We start from the raw sequence: 19201 nt of genomic DNA, 5'->3' as shown, positions 1-19201 counted from the left end.
AACCTGCCCATCTTATCTGAACGCAGCTCTTGACAAGCCTGTGTCAATATTTAGCTACTCTGTAGATTAGATGTAGGCTATTTCCTTGCCTGTAATAAGATGGAACAAGTTTGATGTTCCTGCATGGAGGTGAAGCAATAAAGGCAGCTGTGTGCAGCCCTGAATTTGAAACTATACACTAAGTTTTGTGGAGGGGAAGAATCAAATGCCTGCTTTCCAGTTTCCAAAGATCTTTAATGGAAAGAGACTTTGGTGACTTAGTTAGCAGAGACGTAACTGAAGCAATCACAGAATCATTTAGGTTGGAAGAAGATCCAGAATATCTTCAAGTCCAACCATCACCTGACCTACTGAGTCCCATCACTAAACCATCTCCCTCTGTGCCACCAGACTCCACACCCCACTTCAATGCATCACAAGTGCAGATTCTGGAAAACAAGTACCTTTCTACTGATTGATTTAATCCCTCCTGCCAGTTATTTCTCTGGGTAAAGGTTAAAAAAGACAACTGGGGAACTTAGCACCAATGAATGTAACACTTAAGGTACTGACCACTGCATTCTTCGTGTCTCAATTTCATCATAACAAGGGGAAGCAGAAAGAAACCTTGGCTTTCACGTTCACTGCAGTCATAATAACTGTCCCACAGATGACGAAGGGACAGCAAACTCTCCCTTCCATTCTTACCTCTCTACCACCGTGAGAGCATCATTAAACCTGGCAGCAAACATATCCCCAATGAAGTACTCTGCTAAACGCCCAACAGCCTGCAGCAAGGAGCTCAGGTCCCTCAGGGAGCAGTGCAAACGACGGCAGTCATTCTCTGCAGTGATGTTCAGTCTGTGACCTGAAATGACGTTTTGGTTTGTTAGAAGTGAATCCCAAAGACACACGTGTACGCATTCAATTGTGCTAACAGGCGCTGAGTAAGAGCCCGGCAGCCTGAAAACTCATACTCTAAAAAGCATTTAACCTTGTGACTAATAAATACAGCTCTTTGGAATGGGAAACCTAATTACAAAGCTCCAGGAAATGCTAAGTTTATTCTAATTACATTACAAGCATTCTTCTGAAATTAGCTCGGCAGTGGGTCACAGTTCAAAGCTGAGCTCTGTCCAAGCGACTGAAATACTCTAATTGGGTAAGACGAGTCCTGCTGCTCTGACAGCCACTGTTCACATTTCTCTTTGAAGGCTGAAAGTGATGTTACAAGCAATTCCAGCCTCTTGCACATTTATTTTCTTATATTCGGTGTTAACATCTATATAAACAAGAACCTTTTGGTTATCTGCTGACGTCAGGCAAGCAAAGCCAGCTTCACAGAGGCTGTTAGCAGACTCCCCCTGCTGGCTAGGCTGTAACAGATGTTCTGGCAGTATAGGCATATCTGGAGCAAGAGTGCATTTGTTTCTAGTTTGAAATGTGGTTATGTACTTTCCTGTTTCTCGGATATCAAGAAAAATACAGATAAGCAGACTCGCAAGTCTTATTGCCTCACGTGATTTTCCTGCTGCTCAGTCATGTACACCCACCTGTTCCCCAAATATCCCACATACCTCACTAAAAATGTTAACATGTTCTGCAGTAACAACTGTTCTTCTTTCCCCTACCCACCTAATTTCATATTGTTCATCATTTCAGCAACAAGCTCGAACCTCTTATGTACCATCAGCAAAGCATCACCCAGATCTGTACTGCTGTATGAGCTACTTCTCCTGGCAGCTTCCAATACAAACTTCATGCACTACTACTTAACTGAGGATATATTAAATGACCTTAAGATTGGAAGCACTTTGGAATAACAATTTCAGATCTGCAACAGAACACAGAGGAAGCAATAACCAAAGCAGGTTTACAGTGTTTTGCAGTTGGCTATGCATGGAGTGAGGATCTGTACAGTGGTGGTTACCTGTCCCTGATGTGACCACAAACTGCTGGAGTCCCAGATAAACTTCCAGGTTATCCTGCAGAACTGGAAACTAGAAAGGACAAGAAAGCAGCGTTACTTGGGGGCTTGGCAGGCAGTTAATTCAAATACCACCATCCGTTTGGGAACAGTTTTCCTACTTCTTCTCAATGCCTTCAAAAAAATAGTGGGACAGAAGAAAGGCAAGTTTCCAGCTTCTGGGCTGATTCTGCAGCTTATGTCTTGATAGCTGCCATCAAAACAACGAAGATCATCACACTGATGGTCTGTGGCAGCTCTCCTTTGAGCTCTCCTCTCAAGGCAGAGGCTTGACAAGTGGAAGGGGTGGCACAAGAGGAACACGCAGATGGATATAACCCAGCCCAGAGCAGGGGTACACAGCCAAGAAAAGGCAGAGCCCAGGGCACAGGAAGCCTGCACTGCATCTGCCAAACACAGAAGCATCAACTTCTCAGAAATACAGCTACCAAAATAATATTCCACTTATGAAGCTGAGCTCAGTGCTTCTAACAGAATACAGAAGGGAAACACCACAGTCACTTGTTGCCAAGCTGCACACTGCAGCAAGAACAGCTGAAGTCCCATAGGGAAAACAGCAAAGGGAACAAACAACAGTCGTCATGCATCCTGGCCTGGGAACACGGAGCAGTAACCAAACTCCATCTTTCAGGACTGACAGCAATTATGCCTGCTTCTATCAATACTTCAGCTGAGCAATAGGTTATGCTAACACTTGGAACATGCTGCACACAGGCCTGGAAGCTTTCTAATCAGCACTCAGCAGCTGCTGTACTTCAGTGGTATGTATTAAGGGATTATTTGCCCTGTGCTGAATTGCACTGTAACCTTCTCCTTATTTTCTACCGGCATAGTCACCATATTCAGGGAGTCTGGATTTATGGAAGTTCATTCATCCATCAGCAGAAGGAACTGCAGCCTTTCATTCCCCAGCATGGGACAGCAGAGCAGCAGCTGCTGCACACTGAGTCAGTTACTTGCTCCTGATGGAGCAGCCACCACTCCCAGCATCACTGCAGAGACTATTGTTCAAGAAGCCTTGCCTGCTTTCCACATCTCCCACAGGGCTCAAGCATTCATTAGCACGTTTCTAGCATACAAGTGCCTGTCATAAGACTGCAGGAAGAGAACTATTTGAAAAGAACAACAAAACAACAGCCATCCTCATGTTAACATGTTACTTGGAGGAAGCCACATGCTCTTCATATAACCCATATGCTCCCTGAAACAGCTGCTCTGTTTTGTCTCCTGCTAATTCATGCCATATCACCATGCTGCAGAGGAGCCTCCATTCACACGAGGTCTGTCTTCTCACCACTTTGGAGTTCCTAGCACTGTGCTTCTGGTGCTTTTTCCTGCTCAGACACTTTCCAGCCTCTGCAGCAGCTCACTGTGCTCTCCTTCTGGAAATCACAGCTCAGACTCCCAGTATGCAACGTTTCCAGCAAGAGCTTGCTTTGAGATCTCACTGCATACACCTGCCTTTCTTCTCATCCAGACAACAGGCACCAGCACCTCTAACTTTGGGCTCTAGGGGCTCAGATACTCGAGATCTCTCCTCTAGAAACCATTAAAATGCTTCAAAATGAGACAGCTTTTACAATGCTCATCCCAGCAATAACAGTGACATTAGTTGGAGAGAAGCACTTATGTGTTCAGCTTTAATTCCCAATTGTCTGAGGCACTCTTCCCAGCATCTGTACCTAGCCTTTCATTTAAGCAAAGGCCTCACCCTCCTAAAAATCCTAATGATGTTCATCTGTGCAATTAACAGTGCTGCTCCTAATAGAAAGGTCATGAAAAACAGCAGGAAGTTATTTACACTTGGAAAGGAGAATTTCCATAGATCTCAGCATGCAGCTATTAAACTCAGGTGCCCATGACAAAGCACACTTGTCAAAACATACCAGAAAATCTAACAAAGCCAAAAAAAAAGTAGGAAAAAAAGCAGTTTCTTTCAATGTTTGGCCCCTCCTTCACCAAACTCTTGCTTCTAAAAGCAGAAGCTTGGAAATGTGGCCTCTGCGAACCAGCCTGTAACAAATTCCAGTGGTTGGTACTTATTTTACATCATACTTCTGGTCTGTATGACTACTTACTAGTGTGGAGAAGGCATGAGTTGGCAAGAGCTCCATGACTTTTGCAACCACTTCCAAACTTTGGCGCAAGTACCGCTGCCACTCAGTTTGCTGCTATGGGAAGAAACAAGAAGGTGAGCACAGCATTTCCAGAAGGAAACAGCCTTTTGTAGGCTGGGAATCAATGCTTGGGACAAGCCTTCACAGGTACCCAGATACTGAGGAAATGGTGCTCTTCTGTGACCCACCTGATTCCAAATGATGTTACCCATTCATACCTGGGGCCGCATGCCTACATTTCCCCAGAGCAACAAAGCCACATGTGCTCTCTCCAGAAGCACACAATGCACAGGTGTCTGGCATCTTTTGTTGAGCACCATGTGGTTGTCTAGTGCTCCACTCTCACATGTTGGCCACCTACTTCACTTTACCTTTCATGTCATCAGTATGGACTGAGATCATGTTTACTGATATTGACTTTGACAAATATGCTTAAAGGGAAGCACTAACAATATGTACAGCTGAAAGCTTTTGTCTGGAAGAAACTTCTGCATTTACATTCCAAAGCAATCAAGAACAGACACCAAATGCCTCTGGTACATATACACCTACATACGTATTTCTCTCTATAAGAACCAAGTTCAAAACAAAGGTCATATCCTTTAAGGGAGGACAGAAGTACCTCATGCTTCTTTAACCCTCAAAACCCAACACTAAGTGAAGTAGCAGCTGTCTGGCCTGTACAAAACACAAAGCTTGGGAAAGACATCCCAGGTACTATAACGAGTGCAGCAGTTTTACATCTGAACTCGCAGTTACCCCTGCTCAGCTCCTTACATCATCATCCAGTGTCTCGTCATCCAGCTCCTCCAGCTGTGCCTGGTTATACCTGAACTGGATTCGATTCAACACCTCTGTCAGCAACAGAACCAAGGCGTCTTCGTACCTATGGCCACAGAGAAAACAGCAGGAGAGTGATAAGGCAATTCTGCAGAGACTGCTGTGCTCACAGCCCTTACAGCAAAGGAGAAATGTAAAACAGTTGAAGAGCACAGCTGTACCAGCTCGTACAGCCAACATCAAATAGATTTTGGGATTAAGAGTAATGTGTCACTTTAGGTCACAAGCTATCTGCAATGAAAGTCTTTGACAATATTGCTCTCTCAGAGGAACACTGATAACTGTTAGCTAAAGCAGCAGCCCAGGAGGCTGAAACAGAAAAGGCAGGAGGTGTGCTATGCCATGAGCAATGGCAGATGTACATGAACAGGAGGCACAACCACCTCTTCCTGCTCCATCTGCTCCTCAGCAGCCTGCCTGGTGCTCTGCTTTGTGTTGCCTCTTCCCCTATGCTGACAGTCAATGAATTCAGACCCTTGCCCTACTGGAAAAAAAAAAGCCATTACCTTTTGCAACTCTAGTATAACGACTTCAAACACGTGTTTCTGAACGATACCCTTTCACCTCAGGTACCAGGCAACGGATACAGAGAGCAGAAGATGCTCCTTCCCACTGATCACATACTATAATGCCAAGCTGCAAAATAAGCAGTCATCAGCATCTCTGCTGCCTCCACTGACACTGGGAGATTTGGAGTTTTGCTATGTTTGTTTTCTCTCAAACCACCTTCCTCAAAACACAGCTTGTCCTCCATAAGGACCAGCCACGTCCTCTTCTAGGTGAGATCAGGTTAGAAAAGCAGGCATTAAGGCCTGCTAACAAAGGTTCAAGGAACAATGAAGTACTCAGCTGTTACAGCTCAGCTACAGCTTTCTGTGCAAGGTGCTGAATTCCCACCTTTCTGGTAATCAGATGACAGAACTCCAGATTGGGCAATTTACCCAGAAGTACAACTGCCGTGTGTACAGAATGCACAATCTATAACCACAGAACAGGAAATTTCATCTGTGCTCCCGTGGTGTAACCACACCCACACTGTCAAATTGAGCTGTTTACATGTCTAAAGCATTAAGGAAGCCGTGGCTATAGAAGCTATCATTAAGGACAGGTAGTTCCGACAAAGCAGCAGCACACGTTTTAACTACTTTTATGCCACTCCTTTTTCTTTCACAGCATCTCCAAGACAGACAGGGCCTGATTCAATTCTCTCGGTGACAAAATGCCTGATGTACAGATAACATACATCACTCATTCACCCAATGAAAGGGAGCAGGATGCCAAGGCAGAGCTCAGCAGCATTAGGCAGACAGCAGCAAATTAGGAACAAATTATCACCAAGTTTAAGTGCAAATACCTACTGCTGCTTGAGAAATTAAGAGTACGCAGTTCCCACGCTGAAAGGAAGAGCTGCCTGCTGTAAACCAGTTCCCATTTGTTCTTTGTGGTCATGACACCAGGCTGCTTTTCGGTAACTAACCACACTTATATTTAATATGCTCAAAGGGAAAAAAGCTTCCTTGTGCAATTAGTGAAAGGCATACGGTGTGAACCATGGCACTGCCAAGCCTATCAGATCTGAGCAAGATCCAGTACATCCACCTTATTCTTCTTGTTTGAATGGCAGAGAGCCACCTATTTCAGGAGATGGCATCTACAAAAGAGCTGCCAATCACTGTTGCAATTCATACATGCAATTAGCTATAGGGGTCAGCAAGCAGAACTTAATTCTCAAACACAGCACTAGCAGTATTTCTTAAAAACACATCCTTCAATTTTAACAGGCATTCACAACCCTACGTAAATGTTAAGAACTTCCAATTCAGCAGGTAGTTGTATGAGCTGTGTGCGAACCCTTACTATGCAACTCACTCTGTGGCCTCCTCCTTTAGTATGAGCTAAAATGTTCTCTAAAACAAGCTAAAAATATGCTCCAGTTCTATTTTAGCCTCCAAAGTTGTCCTCCTCTGGCTGCTGGGTTCACATACAATGTTTTTAAGTGATCCTTCTTGCCTTAATTTTTTTTCTGCTTGAATTCTGTTCAGTGCGTGATAAAACTCTGAAATTCACAATTACAGCCAGTGACTTTTAGAAACAGAAAGGACTCGGATCACATACAGCTGGAAGCAGCAGCTTCTCACACTCCTTCCATGGTGACCGCGAGAGATTGCAGCTGCCATTGTCTGCTTGCTCACCTGTTGAGCACTGCTTCTTTGTCAGCCAGACGGCTCTTAATTTTGCTGGTCAGGTAGTCCAAGAAGAGCGTCCAGATGTCTAAGCAAGAGAAGTAACCTTCGTGGGTAGGCTGAAACACATCAAAAATCACAATAAATTTCACGAATGATGGCAATATCGATTTCACATGTTGAAAATATTAGTTAGCATGTACTTCAATCCACAGAACATCTTCCTGCTGTGTTGAAAGGCTCCTAAGAGGTCACTGGGCAGATCTGCTGCCTTAAGATGTTAAAAGATGAACAAGAGCTTCAACACAAGGTGGGAACCCAGAAATGACTAGGAGGGGCTCAGCATGAACCCATCTCATGGCTTGCTGCACCAGCGTCCGGAGTTTTATGGATCTACACCCTCGCCTTTATTTACATACAAAGGTAAATAGGGCCAAATTGCATTGTGACAGCTTCTACTGCACAGCAATCTGCATCAAAATCCGGTTCCTTTTAAAGAGCAACATTGAAAAACACAAGGAAAGGTTCAGATACAGTAAAAGCAGCAGATTCAGAAGAAAAGCAACACAGAACAGGTAAGCTGGATAGAGTTTTCCAGATGCCTTTCATTCCAAAGAGTAGCAAAAAACCCAACAAAACCTACAAAAAAACCACCCAACAAAGCCCCAAACAAACCAGAAGTAAAGTTAAATCACTGGACAATCTGTTCTCACAGGGTAACTACACGTGCCTGTCATCTCCAACTAAATCCAGGAACACATTAAGGCACTTCCCCAGTAATGCTGGAGAAGGGCCAGTGAGATGAGCCAATTGTTTCACCTAGGCTAGCTTTACTGATCAGTCTCATGGGGCAAACCAAGCTAACCCTGCTGGACGAGACAACTGAACACAAGGAACAGACCATGAAAAAAAACGAATTGTGGGGCAGTACCTGATGAAAAGTGTATTTGAACAACAGTGCCAGAAACTCAACCACGGGGAACTGGGAGTAGGATTCAATTCTTCGTAGATGGACGCTCACAAAGAGACGAAGGAAATCCGTAAACTTCTCAATGTAGCTACAATGGAAAGAAAAGAACAGAATTAAGAAAAAGCAAAAGACGTCCCAGGGAAAAGCAATACCATTGAAATAGTGATAAGTTCACTTTAAATCCTCTCATTAAAAACAAAAAAAGAACGTGATAATTAATAGGCAGTAGAACAATTAAAATGTAAAGCCCTGCAACAATTACCTACAGGACGGGCAACCCTTCATTCCATTAATACCTGAAACAGCAGAAAAGACAGTCTAGTCAAAAGCAACTTTAATATTCAGATAAATATAATCAAGTTTAATCAGGCCTGCAAATAAACATAATCCCCCACCCTAGAGAAATCCGTGTGTAACAGCAAGACTTGTATTACTGTTGTATAGAGGATTAGTCACATACATTGTACCACCGAGGAATTCAGCTGAAAGCAAGAAGTTAAGGCAGAAGTTAGCAATACATGTGTTACAGATGTACAGGAGGTAGTGGGAGAGGCAGAAAGAGTTGCTCCTTACACAGGGCAGAAGGCTGACTGTCATCCCAAAGCTTCTGAGATCAGAACCCAGCCTGTAGTGACCGAGTTGGGCAATAAAGACAAATCCTTCTCCAAAGCAGGGAACTTTTCAGTGCTTGGGATCATACTAAAAGGAACATCCCAAAAAAGCCTGCTACCAAAACATCAGGAGCTCAGCAAGAGCATGACCTCAGTGCGAGTACAGAGGGTTCCTGAGCACTCTGCTTGGGGAAAATTACAAAGAGCACAGCAGGATAAGCTGTTATTGTGGAATAAGGACGTGTCCTGCACAATGTAAGCTTCACCAAGGCTAGAAATCCTCTACACATTGATTATGCACAGAAGAGTGAAGTACTCCATCAGTACACAGACTGACACACTGCAACACCACGCACAAGCAGCAGAGCTCCAAAGGCTGTGGGCACAGAAACCCATCCTTCCTACAAGGAGCTCTGAAGTGTAAGAGTAACTCAAGCCTCTTCTCAAAAAGCAGCAGCAAGTTTGGTTTAGCTTCAGAGGGGTGAACAGTTTTCTTCTGTTGTACTGCATCAATCCCCCTTCTGCAAACTGATGCGAGGAAAAACGCTCCTTCTAACCACAAGGCATTCAAGACTGGAAGCATGACCAGCCAACAGAGCTACAACGCTGCTTGTTATTATAAGCCTATGAAATACTTCAATATTCTTGATCATGTGTAAAGTTGACACAAACCTTTTCTTTGGTACTGCCTGCTTGACAAGAATCAGCACTAAACACAACCGGCCACTGACCAAATGCTTCAAAAATAAAGCAAAAAATAAGTATCCAGACCCAAACACCTCCTTCCTTTTATCTGATCTTATTTTTTTTTAAGAGGTTCTGATCTGAGACCAAAGAAATTCTTACTTTGTGCCCCAGAGCCCATATGGCAACATCCACACCATCACTTCTACCCACACTGGACATCTTGCATTCTCACCTCCCGTATTTTCCACATCTTCCAGCTGAAGCCAACACCAGTAAAACACTTTAAGCTAAATCTTTTTCTTGACTATTTCAGCAGCACAATCCTTCCAAAGCAACTCTGACTTTATAACAGAATAAAAGGAATCACCACCACCAGAGGCTGCTGAGAGAGACCTGGGGCAGGCACGCTCCAGGGATGTGATTGACTGAGGTATGACAACTTCAACAGTACCAACTCTGTGTAGGACTGTTAGTCCAAGTCAAGAAGATGCACTTAGATGATAGGTGCACAACCCTGGCTCTCTGTGCAAATATCCCATATGCAGAGGTGATATGTTTCCACTATACTGGGACATGCCTTAGTTTTAGGGAAGGAACAATACTAAGGTGAAGGGGAGTTAGTCTCAAAACAGGCAAGCAGAATTCACTGTTAAACAGAAGCCACAACTCATCTAGATCCAGTATCACAGAGCTGCAAGTGAATCTAAAGATATGGAAAAAGGGAGCTTTGTGGAAGAAGCGTGCAAGTCAGCTCTTCCAAAAGCCCACAGCTGGTTTCCAAATTCACTTTGACTTCTGAGTAGGTATCGAGCAGAAAAATCAGTAAGCTCAAAACCCTTCCTGCTGCATTTCCACCATCACACATCCACAGCCAAGTACTGAGCACACTGACACAGTGATAACACGTGCCAACATCAGCACCAGCTCTGCCCATCTCCCCACTGCAGGCACTGAAAGGCAGCACTGAGCCACCCCCTGCAGCACACTGTCATCACGTAGGTTCAGCCACTCAACACAACAGCAAGGCAAATCTCACTTCTACAAGCAGCAATATCTGATATGAAAGAGTCAGGCTGTTTGTAGACAACCAGCATGGCAGTGACTTTCTGGAAAGCCATAAGAACACACAGCTGCTGTGCTGCTGCTTCCCCCACTGCCTCCAGGCACTCACTGCTGGGAGCAGAGCTCCCTAAGCTGCCTTTCAGTGGTGTTTAAAAGCAAAAAACAAACAAACAAACCCACAAAACCAAAAAAATAAGAGTAATCAGAAGCTGTCACATCTCAGTAAAGAGCATGAGACTGTTTCTCTTTCCTTTCAAGTCAGGACTCACAGAACAACTACGCACTCTTTGTGCACTTGGGTTTATGACAGAGAAGGCAGATACCGACCAGCGAAGGGAATGCTGCAATGCCTTTACCTCACTGTGCCTCTTCTGCTGCTCTGTTACAACTGAATGAAGGGCAGGGTCAGCTCTTCTGCCACCTCAGACCTGCAGTCAAACAGCAACGAACGGGGAAAGGGGAGGAAGAGGACAGGAAAGAACACAAACCTGTGCCACCACGGCCACTTGGCAAACTGAGCCCCTGAGCAGAACCTTACCTGCGGGCACCTACCTTTCTGCCTGTCAGCATCAGCAGAGAACTCTGAAAAAAAGGCGATTAGACACACCATGCATGACCGCAAATCAATAAAGACTGTCCTTTAGAAAGCAAGAGGCCCTAGCACAGCTACTCGGCTGCTTGGTTTCTCTTACCTTTCATCCAGTTCCTCCAGCCGGCTCTTCACCGTATGGGCGTTATTCTCCTTAGTAATCTTCTGCAGGAGGTAGAAAGTCTGCTGGAACATCCGTAACAAATACTCCTCAAACTCCATAGGCACACAGTTCTTGGACATCAGTTCATTGATGCAGGACATGGCCAAGACGCCCAGCCGGCCCCGTTCTGCTCCCAGCCCCACATTCTGGCTGCTGCCATTGACCGATGACATCTTCCTGACACGTGTGTCACAGCCAAAGCGGGCAAAGTGGAAGATGGTGGTGAGGAGCGAGGGGGTGATGCTGGTGGACAGAGGGATCCAGCTGAAGAGATGGGCCAGACACTCCAGCGCCAGGGAGCAGATGTATTCACTGTCCGTGTCAAGGATGGGGATTGGCTGGTTCAGTAATTTGGCTGCGCTGGGACTCTGCAACAGGCTGCTCAGCAGGTCACCTGGGGGAAAAGCACATTACAAATCAAGGCAGTTACTTCCAAGCGCTGCAACTGCAAGCCCCAGCCGTAACCCAACAGCCACCAGAGCCTCTGGCATAGGTTAACACACAGATCTGTTTGAGATGACCAAGATTTTTTGTTGTGGAACATCCTGAAGTGTTGTACATATCCTACACATCAGATCAGAGGGGTTGCTGAGGGACTATTTCCAACAAGCAAGTTCAAGGGCAGCTCTGTACTGCCCCATCAGCTGCACTGAGAAGGGCATACACAGCATTTTGCAAAACAAAACCACAGCAGCATGATGTGTATTTTAGGGATCTGTTACAAAATTTATCCCCTTCAAGAACTTGAGCATCTTTGATGTGAGCTTGCATAAATTCTGCAGCATGGCCGTATTATATCAGAAGTTGGCAGAGTTGCTTCTGCTTGCACATGACAGCTTGTGGGTTATGTAAGAGCAGAGGTGCTGAGACCCAAACCCTGCCCAGCACTTCTTCTCAGTGACCAGCAGCCCATGGCAAGTGCACGTGACACTGCTCAGCCTTCTTACCCGGAATTTGTTGGCCTAAGAACAGCTTTAGGAAACAGACAGTAAAGGGAGGAATCTATACCTGGTATTGCAAGTTAAAACACATGGAAGCATGAAGATAAAGACTCAGCTTTAGCCGTCCTTACCACTTTCTCCTGAAGTTGGGGATGGTGGTGGAGTGGCAGCAGTAACACTGTGTTTGTCCCAGATGCTTTCCAAAATACCTGGCCAAAGAGACACTTTTTAGAACAGATTGCTAAAAACAGTGATCCAACTAATGTACCAGAGACAGATAGCTCCTCTCAAACACATCTCAAGGGCTTTAACAAGGAGCCCTGCATGTACAAGCATTCAGTGTGTGTTTCAGGGTCACTAAGAGAAGACAACCACAATCCCTCTTCAAAAAAGAGATACACATAGCTGTATTAACTGCTTTGCTACACTAACTTGCCTTGTAGTGATCTGAACCAGGCACCTAAAGGTAAAGTGCTTGAGCAGCACAAGCAGTTGCTACATCAATCACACCTTGTTTCACTGATCTGAGAATGTGCAAACTCGCCAGTACCACAGGGGTGAGAAAGGAAGATGGTTGTTTCAGAGCTGCAAGCACACCAGCTCATACCTGTGAGGAGTCCAAGCACAGTTTGCACCTGGTCCAGCAGCAGCTTACGTAGCTCTTCCTTGCGGGCTACGCTCAGATCCTCGCGTGGACACGCCAATTCTTCCGAGGTTGTTTTCAACATGATCAGTCCCAGAGGAGTGGTCACAGGAGACTGAATCAACTGAGAGGAAAAAGCATGAATGCAATGTGATATCATTCTGCAAAAAGTTTCAGATCACAAAGAGGAGATGAGCAATCCTGCCTGCAGTTCATAGCTGTTCCAGGACTGAGGAGTAACAGCTCCCAGTTTGCAGCACTGCAAGAATTCCATTTCCTGAAACATTAACTCACGATGTTGCAACAGTTCAAGCACTATGGGAATCTTTGGGGTTTCACGAGAGCTTTCATCATGTCATTGCACACATTCTCTGTTTCAACATGTTTACCAATAACAGTTTGTTCCTCCCATTTACTGACCTCATCACTTTTCAGAACCCATGGTTTCACCAGGTAACGGGGCTGCTGCTCAGAGCCTGCACCATCAGCCAGGCAGCTCCCCATAAAAAACCCTAAACATTCCTTCCAACAGCACACAAGCAGCTGCAGCCAGCATTGGGTGACCACAGGACACAGGTATGGAGTGCAACTCTGCCTGTGGCTGCATTGTACTTCAGACTGGAAATAGCATTAATTTAGAAACTCCTTACCTGTAAGATGTTAGTGAAAAAGTCGTGGTAGAACATCGGCCAGTCCTGTCGGCCAATATCCACAATGACTTTGCAGAGTTTGTTCCTGATGAAGTAAGGCAGAGTTTTGTGCTGAGCTAGCAGGAGCTTGGGCAGGCAGCTGCGGATCTCCATTTTATCTTGAGATGGGACCCCAAGCCACATCTTATTGATTAGGTTCTGGAAAAGAAGCAGAGCTCCCCAATGTGACCATCTTAAACAAGCTGATGTAACATGCTTCACTGAAAATAAACACTTGGTGTATAAATAGGATAGCCTTCATGATGCCAGGTATAGGGCCTGAAGAAAAAGCATCTTAATATATATATTATCAGCAGCTTTTCAGACATAACTGCATGTCATGCCTCAGGCTTGTTGCTGCCTGCCACAATGCATGGGGCATGGGGAAAGGCCGTAAGATCTGTCAGATTCAGATCTGTCCATTCCTTTCACTGACCATGCACAGACAGTTAAAAAAAAAAGCATCTACAAGTGATATAGCTCAAGCTTCTTGGCTGCCATGGACAGGCCTGCAGATAAGGAAACAAGGAGACATCAGCAGGTTAAAAGAGAAGACACTTCCCTTGCTAAAGCTCTGACTCAGGCTTTCTAGGCAAAGTCACCATTTCAGATGCCACAATTACTCAGCAGCCCTAACCCTGCTATCTTTATCAGCACAAGGATAGTGTGAGAACTAAGCCAGGCAGAACAAGAGAAGCTTCAGAGGCCCCAGAGCATGCTCCACCACCTCTGAATAAGCTCTGCTACAACATGGGGTCCTTGGGACAACGGAAGAGAGCAGTGCTCAGGCTGCTGAGCAAAACTCACCAAGCCCACCTCTTACAAGCCATGCAGTATACAGAAACAAGTTCTAATGAAAAATGAAGTTCCACACCCAATACAACAGTATCAGTCTCACAGAACCCTTGCAACATCAGATTTTCACTAAAGATGACTTCTATCTGATGGCACGTGGCACATCACCACACCAACCAGCCTTGGGTCAAAGCAGAGCTGGTTGCTTGCCTCGAGCTTTTAACCCTGGACATCCAAACTTCCCCTTTTAAAAGGAAAAAATAACCCTGCATGAGGCAGAATAACAACACAGAAGGGAAGTTAGTTCAGCTCTCGATGGCTCTGAAGGCCCTGGAGCTCAGCTGGAAGGTTGTTTCGCAGGCAGTGATTCTGCAGTGACAGGGCATCACTTCAACAGAAAGCTTTTAGTCCACTTAAAAATAAAAAAAGCAGACAAAATCCATAAGAAGAGTCACAAATTGCTTCCCTGTCACGCTACAATCCCATTTAGGGACTTTGGAGAATTAGCTGCTCTGCCTCTAGGGATAACTTACACAAGAGGCCTGCTGCAGGGGCACTATCTGTAACCATTTGCAGGCATATAGCTGGAAAATGCAACAGCAGGGAATGCTGGACAGTGATTCTGGAGTATAATATGGAAAGCTGTGTGTAAGGTCAGAGCTGATCAGAGGTACAGTAACGAGGTACCAGTTCAGTGTGCAGAGATGGATGTATACACATACAGATGGCTCACAGACACACAGAGCATCTCAAAGTTAAAGGCTGTTTGTTTGGTGTTTTTTCCTTTCCCCTAGAGAGGATCCAGAAGCACTGCTTAGAAACCAACAACGGCCCAATCAAATGATAGTTCCCCACTGCAAGACCAGAACAACTTCTGAAGCACCCATAAAACTGACAGGCGCTTCAGCATTAATATCCACCTTCATGCACACAGTTCATCCCATTCACATGCAAGTGGCAGCTTTCTTCACTTGAGGAACATTCTTGGGAGGGCATTCTCTTTTCCCAGAGCAAAAAGAGAGTAGAGTTCACATGGGAGAGGGCCGGGAGGAGGACTTTGACACCAGACCAGCTGTGAGCTTTTGGGATATTCTAGAACACAGCATCCACAGGAAGTTTCAGGGATGAGCCTTGGGTCCCTACTCATGGTTGGATCAACAGTCAGCACAGAGCTGAGGACTATGGCACAGCTGAAGACCTGCAGAGGGACGGCCAAAGGCACAGTGCTACAGCAGTTAAGATGAGGAATGCCAGTTTCTCTGCTGAGAGATCCTAATCTCCCCTCACTTTACACTTGCACAGTGATTTCTTTGTTCTGCTTAGTTCTGGGCACAATTCTTTTTTTCAGTACTTTCTCCCTTTGCCCAGAGGCTCGGTAACCAAACATGTTTTTCTCTTCATGAAAATCAGTTGAATTATTGTTCCTGTGTGACATTCGTTCCAAATAACTTCTGCCGCTCCTTTCTGAGAAGGGTCTCCTGATGGTTAAGGGCCATGAAGATTTCATTTGTAGACCTACCTCATCCTCCTCCCTTTCACAGCCCCAGATAAATGGAGTCTTTTACTTCAAGGCATCAACAACAACACGGGCACACAATTTGCCAAAGCAACCTCTGAGAACAGGGTTGTTTGCTCTGTGTACAGAGCAGGCCGCTGCAGGGGGTATTAACATCCCCTGAGTTTGGAGCAAGGCTCAGCCTGCAATCCAGCCCAGAACATAAAGTAGAAAAGACCCAGTAGACCACAACCAAACCCCAGTATATCATAAGGGAAAGACAATGTGCTGCTCACTGAGAAATGAGTTGATAAGACAAATCTTGCACAGAATACTTCATTTCTTCCAGTAGCTATACAAACCAATACTCAGGCTTTTAACCATATTTTTTTTTCCTCTTTTATAAATAGGTAAAAACTGGGACATGCTCTTCTAAGAGTGACCTTCCCTCTAGAACTCACACAAGCTTGCGGGATGTAATTCCAAAAAGGGCATGTCAAAAAAAGAGATTTCAAAGATAAAAGCAACCTGATTTCACCCCTTTGTATCACAGTTTGCAGCAGCTAGTAGGAGATAACCAAACACATTTTTGACCATAAAGAGAGTATAAAAGCAGTAGTTCTTAAAAGCGTGGTGCAGAAATCTCGAGCAGCCTCTGAAACTGCAGGTCATTTGTACTTAGAGATGCCAGGAAGTTAATTCTTCAATTAATGTACAAAGATTCTCCTACTGTAAGCCTGCCATTAAATAACTTCTTTAGGAGAGAGCAATAAAAGAAGCTGTATCACTGTCCTCATTAAGGCTGCCTTTTTAGAGGAACATTTTCGAATCAAATCGATTGTCATATAGAACTGCATCAGACAAGGAAAAGTGCACCATGCAGACAACAACACATATCTTACCTCAAACACAGTCAGACTGTACATCATCACGTAGTCATTCCTTGTGCTTGACAGGAAATAGAGGCAGAACCTCCAGGCTCCAATTTGCTGGGCGAAATTATTTAGAAGCTCCTCTGAAAAAAAACAAACAACAAAGTATTAGAAAATGCATTAAAATGCTCAAGCTGTAAATAGAGTCATAACGATGTATATATAGCACACTGAGCACAGGAAAAAAGACCATGTTCAGAGTGACTCAAACAACCAGGGCAGGGGGCACCACACTCAAAAGCCTTGAACATAATCTAACAGCAGGCTTTAATGAAAAGAAAATAGGTATGTCAAACAGTGTTCTGAAATGACAGAAGTACTACAGCAGGCTAAGTGCTGGACACTGAGACAAGTTGTAAAGAATATATATAAGAAATTGCCCTTGTTTAAATGTAATTGCTTCAGGATGCTTCTAGCACCATGCAGGCAGAAAAAACATCCCTTCTCCATCCAATTTCCCACTCAGTAAAAAGAATCTGCAGCTCCATGCTCACAAGAGCAGTTACTGATGTTAGTCACTGATGTCAGTTACCTGCCATGGGATCTCCCAGGCCCAACCTATGTGATCCCTTACTTCAATTCACACAAGCAGAAGACTCAGTGATGCCAGTTCTACATCAGGCAGGACACTCATCCCCACCGTACTTAATAAAAGCACAAAGTGACCTCTGCTGAGGTCTGCAGGCAGCACAACACAGTGGGACAGTCCCTAGGAAGGGGCAGGCACTCACCTATCTCCCGCTTCCTCTCGTTTGTTGTGCAATTGTGGAAGAACTCTGTCATCAAACTCTCCAAAGCCCGGAGCGAGGCCTCTTCAGATGCCTGCAAACAACATCAAGAGGAAGGAGTTAATGCAGATTTCCACTCTGAATTGCACTCAGTGTAGATGCCAAGATGCTTCCAGCTGATGCCTGGAAGGGAGCACATCTGTAGCACCAAAGGGGCTGTGGCAGCATCAGCACCAGAGATGAAAGCATTTCCAGCCCTTTGAGAAGGGACACACAAGCATTTAGAGGTTTGATTAAAGAACAATGGCCCCCTGCACCTAAGTTTAGCTTCTATTATTGGAAATAGTTACAGCTCAGTATGGGTGAGTCTGATAAAACAGGACTGGGACACAACAGGTACAAGGTTATGGCAGTTTGGTGCCTCTCTGGAGCTGAGCCTTTATTCCAGTAATATCCCAGCACTGAGGATGGCTTCTACCATCTGCCCACTCCCAGCTCTCACAGCATCTTCAATGGCTCAGTAAAGGAAGATGGAATTTCAGCCTCTTTTCTCCTTCTACTCCCTTCCTGTCCCCTCTGGTCAAGTGTGTGCCCTAGAAAGCAAGGACCACATTAGCAAAAAATAGAACAAAACATTTTGCTAGCGAGCAGTTGGCTTAAAATAGCCTTTAATCGAATCAAAGCCACTTTGTCAACTTAAGTGAAAGCAAGCACCCACTGTCACTGCCTCCAGTGACTGTACTAGCTAGTGTACCTGACAGCCCAGTGGAATTATCCAGTGAGGCCATAATAAGCACAGAACTGTTTGCAGGACCTGCAATGAACCTCGCTGTGATATCTCCAGTATTATCACTCACAGGCAGCCTCCACTCCAGGACACTTCTGTGTTAGAGGAAAGGGACAAGCAGGTACTGCAGGGTCTGGGAGAGGAGCTGCTGCCTCTGCCCCAGTCAAGCACACAGACACAGCAGGGGCTGCCCCAGCCTCACAGAGATGGGTGGGAACAGTGAGGTCAGCCCCACAAGGCAATCAGAGCCAGCAGCACTCAGCACTTCTCAATTCATTAGAAGCAGCCAAGGTCAGACTCCATGAGTCACCATCCACGCTGTCCCACCGCTTGGGATTCCTTAAGTCCAGCAAATCCCACAGCTTGAGGCAGTGCCATTGGCCACAACGTGGTTGGGTGACAAGGAAATCAAGCGTGCCAGGATGCTGGCGTCAGACCTGCCAAGCGTGTCACTCTTGGAATTGCCCATCTGACTCAGTGAAGCTGCCAGCAACCAGGGTGGGAGCTCCAATATTGAGGACACTGCAGAACTACACCCTGACCACCCCCAGCTCTGTGCTGATAATTTTGTTAGGGCCAATTCAATAACTTATCAAGACAGAGGTGTGTTGTTGCTTACTCACAGCATTTATCTCTGAGCTCCAACCTTTAATACTGGTCCCATACAACCAGACAAGCGAGACTCACAAGTGAGCCCACAGTTTCCTCTCCGAACAGCAATTACTTGAATACCCAGCAACTGCACATTCAGACATCGTTCATCCAGGAAACCCACTAAAAGTCATAAAATAATAAATAGAATATAAGATCTGAGATCCCCAGGTCCAACCCCAGCCCAGCCCACGCTGTCACTGCCCCCATCCCTCAGTGCCACATCCCCACAGTTCTGAATACATCCCATGGATGGTGACCCCACCACTCCCAGGGCAGCTGTGCCACTGCATTACTGCAGTGATGAGGGATGCAGAGAGAGGGAGAAAATACACAGGACAGCAATAACAAT

The 19201-nt window shown here is 45.3% G+C and overlaps 1 protein-coding gene across 2 annotated transcripts in view; it reads right to left on the bottom strand.

Moving 5' to 3' along the window:
- The window catches only part of XPO6 (exportin 6), a 37177-nt gene that overhangs the window by 9845 nt on the left and 8131 nt on the right, over positions 1-19201 (bottom strand). The window contains exons 2-13 of one of the 2 annotated variants that reach the window (XM_015877185.2): positions 17415-17505; positions 16654-16766; positions 13423-13620; positions 12737-12896; positions 12261-12338; positions 11129-11582; positions 8038-8164; positions 7116-7225; positions 4861-4969; positions 4045-4137; positions 1910-1979; positions 688-847 (exon numbers count right to left, since the gene is read on the bottom strand). In XM_015877185.2, the coding sequence (XP_015732671.1) occupies positions 688-847; positions 1910-1979; positions 4045-4137; positions 4861-4969; positions 7116-7225; positions 8038-8164; positions 11129-11582; positions 12261-12338; positions 12737-12896; positions 13423-13620; positions 16654-16766; positions 17415-17505 (1763 nt within the window). The remainder of the gene's footprint in view (positions 1-687; positions 848-1909; positions 1980-4044; positions 4138-4860; positions 4970-7115; positions 7226-8037; positions 8165-11128; positions 11583-12260; positions 12339-12736; positions 12897-13422; positions 13621-16653; positions 16767-17414; positions 17506-19201) is intronic. The other variant, XM_015877186.2, reaches the window with a different exon arrangement.

Source organism: Coturnix japonica, chromosome 14 (genome assembly GCF_001577835.2).
Source record: "Coturnix japonica isolate 7356 chromosome 14, Coturnix japonica 2.1, whole genome shotgun sequence".
Classification (NCBI taxonomy): Eukaryota; Metazoa; Chordata; class Aves; order Galliformes; family Phasianidae; genus Coturnix; species Coturnix japonica.
Note: the sequence above shows the minus strand (reverse complement) of the source record. Positions and strands in the feature narration are given on the sequence as shown.